The sequence below is a fragment of the Miniopterus natalensis genome, chromosome 5, assembly GCF_054644295.1.
Source record: "Miniopterus natalensis isolate mMinNat1 chromosome 5, mMinNat1.hap1, whole genome shotgun sequence".
In the NCBI taxonomy this organism is placed as follows: Eukaryota; Metazoa; Chordata; class Mammalia; order Chiroptera; family Miniopteridae; genus Miniopterus; species Miniopterus natalensis.
The window spans coordinates 87,245,428-87,256,958 of record NC_142085.1 but is presented as its reverse complement, the minus strand read 5'-3'; the positions used below and the strand labels follow the sequence as shown (position 1 = coordinate 87,256,958).

The 11,531-nt window shown below is 48.3% G+C and overlaps 2 protein-coding genes across 4 annotated transcripts in view; one reads left to right on the top strand and one right to left on the bottom strand.

Annotated features, from left to right (window-relative positions):
• The first annotated feature begins 3,519 nt into the window (after positions 1–3,519).
• On the top strand, positions 3,520–7,442 carry DYNLT1 (dynein light chain Tctex-type 1). 2 transcript variants are annotated; one of them, XM_087817719.1, is made up of 5 exons: positions 3,520–3,558; positions 5,095–5,136; positions 6,106–6,229; positions 6,637–6,714; positions 7,019–7,442. In XM_087817719.1, the coding sequence occupies exons 1-5, from the start codon at positions 3,532–3,534 to the stop codon at positions 7,087–7,089; spliced, it is 342 nt and encodes a 113-aa protein (XP_087673845.1). In that variant the 5' UTR covers positions 3,520–3,531; the 3' UTR covers positions 7,090–7,442. The 2 variants fall into 2 exon arrangements, with proteins under 2 accessions (XP_087673845.1, XP_087673846.1); XM_087817720.1 differs by lacking the exon at positions 7,019–7,442 and having other exon boundaries at positions 6,657–6,712.
• Positions 7,443–8,237: 795 nt separating this feature from the next.
• The window catches only part of TMEM181 (transmembrane protein 181), a 37,845-nt gene continuing 34,551 nt past the window's right edge, over positions 8,238–11,531 (bottom strand). Inside the window, exon 17 of one of the 2 annotated variants that reach the window (XM_087817717.1) lies at positions 8,238–11,377. In XM_087817717.1, coding sequence (XP_087673843.1) covers positions 11,299–11,377 — 79 coding nt within the window. In that variant the 3' untranslated portion in view covers positions 8,238–11,298. The remainder of the gene's footprint in view (positions 11,378–11,531) is intronic. The other variant, XM_087817718.1, reaches the window with a different exon arrangement.

Genomic DNA, 11,531 nt, shown 5'->3' with positions numbered 1-11,531 from the left:
GGGGAGTCTGGTCTAAAGAGGAGGAAGTCAAGTTTTTCTTCACGTTGGAACTGACGCGGTCCTCCTTCCTTCCTGTAGGGCGCGGGGCTGAAGAGCGCCCTCCCCGGGGCCGGCCCCAGGGCCTCTGTGGCTCCCCACATCCCCCAAGGACCCTGAGAACAAAGCCTCCTAAAACCACACCCAGGAGCCCTTGTACACCAACAGTTTCCATTTTTAGCTGGAGGAAAGACCAAACTGATGCTCCTGAAATGTTCCACCCCATCACGAAAACCCCCAACAAGAGAGGCTCCAAATATTCAAATGTCCCCACACTTGCAAGGGGTTTCACATCAACCTCAAGTGTAAATGGCTGACGACCTCTAACAACAGCTGCCGACTCAAGAATCATTTAGATCAAGACGGACATGGCCTCTTTTTTTTGGTAAACCGCACTGACGTTTAGCATGCATACGGAACATGATACGAATCACAAAGTTTCCCAAAGTGAACACACTTCTATCAAGAAACTGAACTTCAACAGCACCCCCGAAGTTCTCATTGCAGAATTATATTTTATTGTATGAGTATCTAAAAACTTGACCTATTGTAGTATTGATGGGCATCTGTGTTGTTGTTTTTGACTGTTATGAATCGTGTGGCTGCAAATATTCTTATATAGTCACTTGAGTGATGTGTTTCTGTTGGTTACATGCGCAGGAGTGGGATCGGTGTCATAGGTTAGGCGTAGGTTTAATGCCGGTAGATGCTGCCCACAGTTTACCTAAGTGGTTGCACTCACGGTCCTACCAGCAACAATTTCCAGTTGCTCCACATCCTGACCAACACCTCATATTATCTACCCCTCTGATTTTACCCATCCCGGGGATCTGTGGTGGTATCACATGATGGTTTTAATCTTCCTTCCCCTGATGTTTTGTGTAGCTGAGTAATCTGGGCATCACTTTATATGCTCATTGGTCAGTTGGAGATCTATTTTGATGTTGGGTTTGTTCAAGTCTTCTGCCTATTTTCCTATTGGGTTACCTTTCTGTTATTGATTTGTAGAAGTTCTTTATATATTGAGGACATGAGTGCTTTGTCCGATATTTATATTACAGATATTTCCTCCTACTCTGAATCCCAGAGATTTATGAGCAGCTATGAGTCTGGTGGACATTCATTTTTGGGCGATCAGGGGTGCTGGGGAATGGCAGCTGGTGGACCAAATGCCACAGTGATTTCAAATTCCTCAGCCCTACAGAGTGTACATCCCTTGGGCAGGACACAACGCCCTATAGCTGCATCTTCCCAAGCACTACAACAGCACTTAGCCCAGGGAATTCAAGTCCTCCTCTTTACAGAAAAGTAGTTTAAAATTTTTTTTCCATAGAGACCATATCTTAGTCAACTTTGTAGCCTCTGCTCCAGCTCAAAGCCAGACACAAAGCAAGTGCTCAATGTACGTGTGTTTTTTAAAAAAAGTGAACAAATAGTTCAGAAAGTAAACAGACCAATTTTTCTACTTCTGGGGCAGACAGTATGCTATATACCATGAGCATTTAATGAATGTTCTGTGTTAGTTAAAATTGGGGAGTGGTACCCAATGCATACAAGCTAAAGTCATGTAACTCTTTTAAAATTCACATTTACATGCTTTCTGTTGATTTACGTGCATGCGGGTGAGCCCCAGGTACAGTACCACTGGGTCTCCGCCGACCAATGCGCTATTCCAGCCATTCAGGACGCTCGTTTGGATTAGGAAGCTGCCAAAAGGCTGTGGAGCAAGATTTAAGATATGTCCCAAACCTCACAATCTTTAATTGCAGATGTTTACCCGTTCACTCTGGATTTTCACGTAACTCTGAGAAACTTAGCTCCTCCAGGTCCACAGCAGAGGAGAAAACCAGATGAGAGTGAAAAGGCCCCCGTCTGGCACAGGAGTGTGGTGCTGCTGAGGGCCCAGAGCCAGGCAGGTGGGGGTGAGTGACTGAAAAGAGCACCTGAAATGGATTCTAGGGGGAAGCTGGGAAGGTCAAGCAGACAGACAAGTCAGAATGAGAATCACGTGTAGACTGAGGCACGTGCCTGAAACACTGGAACAGGTGAGGTGAAGCCAGGTAACAGGAAGAGAAAAATCTCACAAAGTTAGTCAAGTTCAGAACCCGAGAAGCAGAAACCATATGTGGGAGAGCACCCAGTCCCCACCCGCGGGCCTCCTTTAAGGCCAGGTGTGCAGGGCCCTCCTGTCCCCACCCGGTTCCCACCAGGAGGCAGGCGGAGGGCACCTTCCTCCAGTCCCCAGTTCTCTGCAGCACTCAGGCCTGTAGGGAAGGCATGCACTCATTCAACAAATTTTCATTGTGCACCTACTACGTGCTAGGCACTGACTAGTGACCAAAACGGGTTCTGCCGACACGGAAATTAGATTCTACAGGGTGGAAACAAGGGTCACTGATGGATCCGACGTGGGCTCGGCAGCTTAATTCAGCCTAATTCCACCATGTCTCAGGGTCCTGTGGTCAGCTCTTCTTGGGGGATGGGAAGCGGGTTTTAGCAACTGGGCGTTGGAGAGGTAAGAAGCCACAGCCTGACTTCAAGGGTGTGGTAATACCTGAAAAGCGGTCCACAAAGGGAAAGACCTTGGCCTGAGTCCATGCGGACAGGTACCGACCCCAGCCTTTCTGGGGGAGCACCGCCCCAGAGGCCGGTGCAATGACTCACCTGCGCGAAGACCCCTGTAGGCAAGTCCAGCGTGCGCCTGTGCATTGTGCGCCTGTGCATTGTGCGCCTGTGCAGCGTGCGCCTGTGCAGCGTGCGCCTGTGCATTGTGCGCCTGTGCAGCGTGCGCCTGTCCATTGTGCGCCTGTGCAGCGTGCGCCTGTCCAGCGTCATTCTGGCGAAGGCAGCCAGGGCGTGTGCAGCGCTTTACAAATTTCCCGCCCAAAAATATTTTAAAAATTAACTTATATGGAAAACTTGCCTCCCCAAAGGAAGGTTTCTATCGAGCTAAGGTTTCCCAACTCTGCACCTCCAGAGGGGCTGTAACCAGTGTCTCAGCGGCCCATCAAGGGTGGAAGTCACGTCACAACCAGTGACCCGCGGCCCGGGCCCCTGACCGTCCAAGGCACCCGCGCGGCGCGGAACGCGCTGGGGGCGGGCGGGCGGCCCCTCCGCACGGCCTCCGCGCACTCGCTTTGTTTTGTGTCTGCTTACACGCGTTTGCTGTCAGTTGCTGCGGTCTAGTCAGGTGTCAGGCTGCTCAAGAGGGTTCCCGCGGAAACCAGCGCCGGGGAGGCGAGGGGAGGAGACGGCCCCGAGTCCCGCCCGGCGCGTCCGCCCGGCTGAGGCACAGGGGAAGGGCCGGGCCCCAGCGCCGCGTGGGCGGGGCCTGGAGGAGGGCGGGGCCCAGCGCGCACGGGCGGGGCCTGGCGGAGGGCGGAGCCCCAGGGCCACGTGGGCGGGGCCTGGTGGGGGCGGGGCCGGGGCAGGGCCTAAGTGCGCCGGCGCGGGGCGCTGCACTCAGGGCGGCGGAGGCGACGCGCCGGAGGGAAGATGGAAGACTACCAGGCTGCGGAAGAGGTAACCGCCGGCTCGGCGACGGGGCGCCGCCGGCAGGGCCCCAGGCCGGGTGGGCGGCGGCAGCCGAGGGCGTGTGTGGGCCGCTGGGCCGCGTATGGACGAGGGCAGCGGCCGTCCCCCCGCGCAGGCTGGCGGCGCCCCGCGGTGACCCCGGCCCGGCCCGCCCGGGTGTCGTCAACCTGCGGGGGCGGGGCGACCGGGGCGACCAGGGCTCCCCGCGCGGCGCTCCCGGTGCGCTCCACACCCCGCCCCGCCTGCGCCCGCTCCCCCGGGGCGCCGGGAGTCGTGCCGCTCGCTCCTTTGAGTCACCGGCGCAGACCCTGCCCCGGGACGCGCTCCCGTCCAGGGCGGGGGACCCGCCGCGAGCGCGCCTGCTGGGCGGTGCAGCCTCTTAACGCTACTCCCGAGCGGCGTGCACGCGTGACACGCGCGCTCAGTCACACCTCCCGAGTCCCTTGGACACGGAGTTGATGCTCAGGCTGCAGAATGCACGGTGCACGGTCGGAGCGCGCGCCTTTGTCTGCCGATCGCGCCCGGTGCCTCGGCGCCGCGCTCGCGCCCCGGCGGCCTCCCGAGTTACTTCAGTGTGAGCCTGAGGCGGCCCGCGCGGGGGGCACCTCTCGGCCTCACGGAGGCGCCGGGGCGCTGCTCCTGCCGCGCGGTTAAGATGGTTTCCTTCCGGCCGCGGGGCGCTGCTGTCGTGGGGCCTGCTGCCCGCTTTCCTTTTGCTAATTGAGCCCCGTGCAGTAGGCAGCCTGTCGGAAATAAAACGACTGCAGGCAAGTTGGGTATAGTTCGATATTTTACCCTTTTTGAAATTTAGTGTGAGCAGGAATGTTTCGAGGGGGCTGAGCCTAGAGTTTGTTTGGGTGGATCTGACAGCAGGTCTCCGGGGCAGCGCCACCCGCGTGCGACCGCAGGTGGCAACTGGGCGAGGAACGTGAGGGACGCGCTGCGGGAGCCGCTGCAGGGGAGGAGCTTCCGCCTGGGACTGTTACCCGGCGGGGCGCCGGGGAGGCCCTACGCCGTGGGAACGCGGAGGGGAACGGCCACCGGAGGGAAAGGCACTTGCGAGCTCCCGGCCCTGGCTCGCCCCCGCAGCCGCGCCCGTCCTGCCCGCGCCGCAGGCGCTGGCGCGCGGTCCCGAAGCGTCCTGTCAGTTTACATCAGTTTATCCAGACAGCTAGCAACTCATTAAAACTGGCATCTGTCAGCGGTCCTAGAGGCCATTGACATGGATGGAGAGGTTAAATTCTAACTTAAAGTCAGTCTTTTGGATCATGGCATGACTACAAAACAAAGCAAGAAACCTTTAAGTTCCACACACGTGGATTGCAGTCTCCTGCCACTCCCCGCTCTGTACCCTCACAGAGCCACCACCTTTGTAATGTTTTCCTCAGTAAAACAGTCTAGTTAGATTATTTCTAAGGTCTTCATTTCTAAAGTATGTTCATGGCCTAAATTTGCATTAATCAGTGCTCCACTGGATATGCCTCTTTTAAATCCATCAAACGTAGCTCATTTTTTCCCTTACAGACTGCTTTTGTTGTTGATGAAGTGAGCAACATTGTGAAAGAGGTAAGAGGAGAAATGCCTACTTTTAAGATATTTGAGTCATGGCTTATACGAGTGAAAATTATGTGTTTTAAATACTGTCTTGAAATTATTTCAACCGAGCCTGTTTTGGCATTCCAAAGAACAGTTTTTTCTTCAGAGAACAGCTAGATAAGAACTACTCCCATATTATGTAAACTATATATTTTAAATCAGGAAATTTTACATATTAGCATTGTTATTGAATGTTACAAAGGCTTGATTCTATAACCTTTTAGCATAAAAGACTCATGGTAAACAAGTAAATGTTTTCAATGTTCAGTGAAAGAGTGGATATGAAAAGTTGAACAACTTCGAGTTACGCAAGATCTGATGATTCAATTGGCACTTGTTTTTCTTACATCCCTAAACTACCCACTTTATCATTATTGACCATGGTGTTTCCCTTAGATAATGAGACTAGGAGACAAAAATAAAACAGATATTTGTTCATTTATTTTAAGAAACATAAGTCAAGGGGGCATGCAGGGGACTGATCTTCAAGGAGTTTACTGTAGTGGGGCAGGAAAGGCAGACATTTGTCAACCACACTGGAAAAGGTAACCTTGGATTCTCCGTGTGGTCACTGCCACAGTAGGTGGTGCCACGAGGTTGTTCAGAGCTGGACCCTGGAGTGAGTAGTAGTAGTCCCAGGCAGGGGACAGCATGCGCTATTCTCCAGGTACTAATAGCAACAGTGAACTTTAAGTCAAAATGTTTCAAAATGTTGATAGACCCTATGTAATTATGAATTCTTAAAAACAAATATAAACTTATTTAAATATGATACTGTTAAACAAAAGGTATACTTGCAAAGGAGTCCTCATGGATACAAGTGAGCTGCTATTGTATGCAAATTGTATTTCAGCAGTCTTAGGACTATGTACTTCAGTACTAACTGGAAGGTGTTCATGCCCTCTGCGGACAGCAATTCCTCTGTGCTTTGTCTTCTAGGCTATAGAAAGTGCCATCGGTGGCAACGCCTATCAGCACAGCAAAGTCAATCAGTGGACCACAAATGTCGTAGAACAAACTTTAAGCCAACTCACCAAGCTGGGAAAACCATTTAAATACATTGGTAATAGATTTTTGCTTCTCACATGTATTGGTGCTGATTCTTAAAGTACTGAGCAGAAGCGGGTCTGGTGCCAGAAGACAGTGATTGTGTCAGTGTGGTGCCCCACCTCAAAGTTCCCAGAAGTGTCACTTGTGCACATTGTTTTGTTTTAGGTTATAACTGGCATCAGCTGCCTGTTTGGCTGCTGGAACAAGGGCAGGGCATGCCACAGGATTTCAGATCAGATGCTTTTAGACCTAGTGTGTAGTGAGGAAAGGGATGGGGGTGGTTTGTCAGTATCATAGGACCAGGCAATTTTCCCTTATATTTATTGTGAGCATCAACCGCGTGACCAGCATACATATGGGAAAAGTGGGCATAAAGAAATTTGTGTTGCGTTCCTCTAATAAAAGTTGTTTCCATTGAAGTGACCTGTGTAATTATGCAGAAGAATGGAGCAGGGCTGCACACGGCGAGTTCTTGCTTTTGGGACAGCTCTACTGACGGTACGGTTCTCACTCACTGGGTCCCAGCGTGTTGTGGGCATTGTCCTCAGGTTGCGCAGTGTCTTCTTGGACTGCGCTGAGGTCTAGGTTATCCAAATTAGTGTTCTATGAACTGTGTGCTTGGGTGTTTCCTGTCTTTGAAAGCATGTTTATTAGTCACCTTCTAAAACATTTTTCTAGAAAAGGCTTGTCTACCCTCTTTATGTACGTACCACAAAGAAGTAAATACCTGAGTGTTTTGGCCTCACTGTGAGAATCAGTATGAGGTGGCCCATGTTCCTGACCCAGCGCCATCTGCCCACAGGGAGCTGCACCGTGCGCTGGGAGAACAAGACCATGTACTGCATCGTCAGCGCCTTCGGACTATCCATCTGACCTCGTCCGCCCAGGCTCCCTCCTCCTATCTCCACACTTCTTTTCCATCTTCTAACCACCAGCTGTGAATTCAGTGAACACCTTTCCCATTCTGTTTTCTGTGGCACTCTCAAAATGTAGAGAAAAACCAAATGACTGCACTGTGCTGTGATCAGCGCCCCCTCGGCCAGAGGAACTGTTCACTCGGACAGTCGGAAGCCTGGGCTGCCACTGTCTTCACTCTGAACATCTCTCTTCAAAGGTGCTAAACACTCAGATCTGCTGGTGTGAACCTTTCTCTACTCTCTGAAATTTCAAACACACTAATTTTCCATACTTTATACTTTTGTTAGAATAAATTATTCCAATTTAAAGTTTGTGTTTTTCTTTAGTCTAAATAGTATCACAAATGAATTCATATTTAGTTAGTGCTACAGCATCTATAAAACTGTAAAAAAAAAAAAAAAAACCCCAAAAAAAAACAACAGGAAAAAAACCATGAAAGCTGCATCTTGGCTTTGTTCCTTTCCACCACAAGAATTTGCTAACGTCAGCCATGGGACCAGCACCCTGACAGCTTCACTGTGTTCTGGTGAGATTTCTTCTACCCCTGGGCAGCACACCCTTCATCCTAAAGTTTCCCTCTCAGGGCCCAGGGGGGAAGCAGGCCGGCTGACTTCTGTTCCGGTAGCTGGAGCGCTCTGATGCACACACTTGGCCCAAATCTGCAACACTACAACTTGTACGCTGTGTTCTACTTTTCATTAGCAATCACACACACAGAAATTTTTAGTACTTTAGGGCTTGCAAATGCCTTCACAATCTCTCGTTTTGTGTCTACACCACCATTATTTACAGAAACTGTGTGGAGGTTATCTGATTGCCTTAAAGTCACATCCAAGTAAGTGAGGAGGTGGGTCTCAAACCCTGGTCTTACGACCTCATCTTCACGCTCACCTGCGGCCCACGATATCATGGTAATGAAGGGACTTCCATGTCCACCTGCCAAAATGAAAAAATCCCTGCTCGCCTCGCAAAAGCACTCATGTCTAAATGGTCAAATTAACTACATGCAAAGAGCAAACAAATCAATATACGTAAAAAAGAATCACATACTAAAAGTTATTAACATTTACTGGAAAAGTATCAGAATGAAGCCACTCCCGAAGTTTGCCATAAACAAACATTTATTCACTTTTAATTATTACAGTGCTCACTGTGATTGGGTTTACTATGCTCACGGACACAGCTCTATCCCTTTGAGCTTAAACTTCAGTTTGTTTTACTTTACAGCGATTTACAGTCTCCTGTAAAGGCAGTTCTCAGTAGCAGAAAGTCCTGCCTCATAGTACGGTGCAATAGTTACCAGTGTACCTAAAACGTGCAGTCAAGGTAAATGACAACAGGATGTCACAGACTAAAGCAATGTCCCTTTGGCCCCTCTAAGGCAACTAGTTTCTAAAACCCTCAAAATACATACTTTAGTGTTTTAAGTCGTCTTCACAAGACATCCTTTAATCATCCCTTCTACCGGAGTCTGCGCTTCCCTATGAAAAGGATTCCAGGAAGTAACCACGTGGCCGATGTGACAGAACTACACCTTTAGTAAATGCTTCACAAAATACTTGAGGCTGGTGACATGTGTCTTATAATCTGCCCATTTAGCAGGCTGGGTGTACATAATGTATCTGAACGTACTGCAATCTAATTCTGTACAGGAACGATCTTGAATATAGTTTATATATCCCCTTCTCTAGCTTTTCAAATGGGGCTGGAGAGAGAGAACCGCACCATGTCACTGCAGTAATGATTTAATAATAAATTAAGCAGAACTGTTACCCCCACGGATAGTGAAGCTCTCCTCAAGGAAACCAAAATGCCTATGGTCATCTGCCAGGTTGCCCTTGACTAGACCAGTATAAAAACTATCCCAAAGATGATGTTATTCAAGCCATTACCATGGAAGAACTAAAGTTAGCCCTTTGAATTTATAATTTATGTTCGCAAAACTTTGATGCTCTCCAAGAAAAAAAAAATTTCTTGCTACTGTCTAAAGTTTCTGGCAGACTTGTGTTTTAACCTAACACCTAGGGCACATATAGTACATGCTAACATACTTTAAGCAAATTTTACATGGAGTATGTAATATGTTGATATATATGATACACCAGGAAGAGAAATTGAAAATGCATGATTTAGTGACCATTTCCCCCTTAAATACTTTTAGTAATTTTTTTGTTTCCAACTTAGTTACACAAAGTAAATAAATATGCCCATGTCGTTCATTTCCTTGACTTGGCCATGACAAATCAATATATGAATATACCAGTCATCAGTTTATAATTACACTATAGGACAAAGACAAGTTTTTAACAGTTCTAAGTTGTACGACTGAATGTCTCCAACATTTACACTTACTAATAACAGCATTCCAAATTTTGGATGATTATTTGATAATGATTAAAATGTAAACTATATCACATACTAGAAGACAATCAGCACAAGTTTTCATCAATTTACATAAAATTATAGTCTTAATAAAGCTTGTAAAGTTTGGTAATAAAACTTTTTTCAACACGTCTGAGCACACAGGATCAAAAAATGCGATCACACCATTGCAAATATAAAAAACCATGTAAACTTGAATTACCCTTGCAGTAATACAGTTGTTTTTACTCAAACATTCATATTTACAGGATTTTAAAAACATATAAATGGAATCCATATTAAAGGTATGTTATCACTGATGCTTAAATTAAAAAGAAGGTATGAAGTCATGATAAGCAGTCCCTATGCAGTCCCACACATGTGACATGTCTTACAATCTGCCCATTTAGCAGGCCCCCACACATGGAGTGGGGCTGTTCAGCTGTGGATGGTGATGAGAGTTAACGCACAGAAGGAAACGCAGAAACTGTTTGCAGTGTGGAACAATCACATCCTAACCTCTGCATTTTCCAAGACAGCACCATCAGGATGTCTGCCACAGCCATGTTAACAGTTCAAGAGAGACATTATAGAGCACGTCAGAGCAGAGGCAAAGGTGTCTCTACTAGAGAGCTGAGTCTGACAGCAGCCGTGGCAGGCCCCGGGCCTTCTGCAGTGCCACACTTGGCAGCTCCAGACACCTCTTTCTCACAGAGCGACTGACCTGCTTACCTGATCACCAAGTGAGACATTCCTAACAAGTTACCTTCTACCCAAAGATGCTCTTCCATAAACCATCCAAAATGCTTTACTTTCTTTCATCTAGTTTCCAAATAAGAAACTGAAAAACTTTTCGGGAGTAAAGAATCTGTAACATATCAATCATTTGTTAGCTTATTTAAAAAAAAAAATAAAGCTCTACTGAGTGTCATCAGTAGCAGAGCTACAGAAACTACTGCTTATTGGAATTTAATGATACCCTCTTCCCCACCCAACCACAGGGACATCCATTCATATGCATCACAAACACACACATGCACACACGTGTACATGCACCCTTGGAAAACCGTATGACAGCCAGACCTTTCCCACTGGAGCCACAACTTGTCAGTTATCTCACTCTTTCCTCAGAAACCTTATCAAACCCTCCTCAGAATTCTATGGCACAGTTCTGCTTTGTGGGTGAAGGACTAGAACCTGCCCACCCACATTTCCCTCACAAGCCATTAATTCCGCATTTCCATCAATAGGAGCTGCCGGTCACCTAAAATGCTTGGTCACCCAGAGCACAGGCTGCTCAATGGGAGGGACTGCCTCAAGAGGCAGCCTTGAAATCAGGCATCCCTGGGAATTAAAGGGTCAAAAAACCGGTACGGTGGGGCAGAGGAGGAAAGGAATGTTACCTGGCAGTGGACCTTCTCCGTAAGGGCTTCCCACTGAGCTCGGCATTAGTAATTATTTTTTAAATAAGTACATAATTCTCTCTACTAAGAACAGGAGTAAGTTCCTCCCTACCACTGAAGATAAGCTATCTCATCCGAAATCTTTGAAAAAGAATTTGGCTGTGTGTCAGTGCCTCTCTTCCCAAATAAATGCAGCCAGTCTAACAATAAATGTGGCCCAATGTTAAAATTTGTCCTCAGTTTTGGTTCTCCTTTCAAAACTATGTAAACAGATAAGGACCCAGAAATCTCTGTTTATAAGACAAGTCTGAACACAGGCAGGCATGGGGAGGGCAGGTACGAAGAGGGCAGGGCGGCCACTGCAGGACGGGCTCCGATATCCCGCTGGCGCACCCGGAGCTCAGTCGCTCTCAGACTCCTCCTTGTACTGGGCCCGAATGGCCTGGCCGTTCTGCAGGGGCATTTCTTCATAGTCACTCCTGTTATAAAAGAGACCTTTGACACTAGTCCACCTTTCACGGCTCCTCCTATTCTCCCCCACACTGACAAGAACTCATCTTGCGGCTTCACTCTCCATTTCACTCTCCATTTCTATCGCCGACTGAAGGTGCCCACTCCTCACCCCCACCAGGG

Excerpts from the sequence above, each read along its gene's own strand:
- DYNLT1 (XM_087817719.1), top strand. The coding sequence starts at position 3,532 with ATGGAAGACTACCAGGCTGCGGAAGAG. Across the intron at positions 5,137-6,105 it reads TGAGCAACATTGTGAAAGAG|GCTATAGAAAGTGCCATCGG; the intron begins GTAAGAGGAGAA and ends TTTGTCTTCTAG. Across the intron at positions 6,230-6,636 it reads AAAACCATTTAAATACATTG|TGACCTGTGTAATTATGCAG; the intron begins GTAATAGATTTT and ends TTTCCATTGAAG.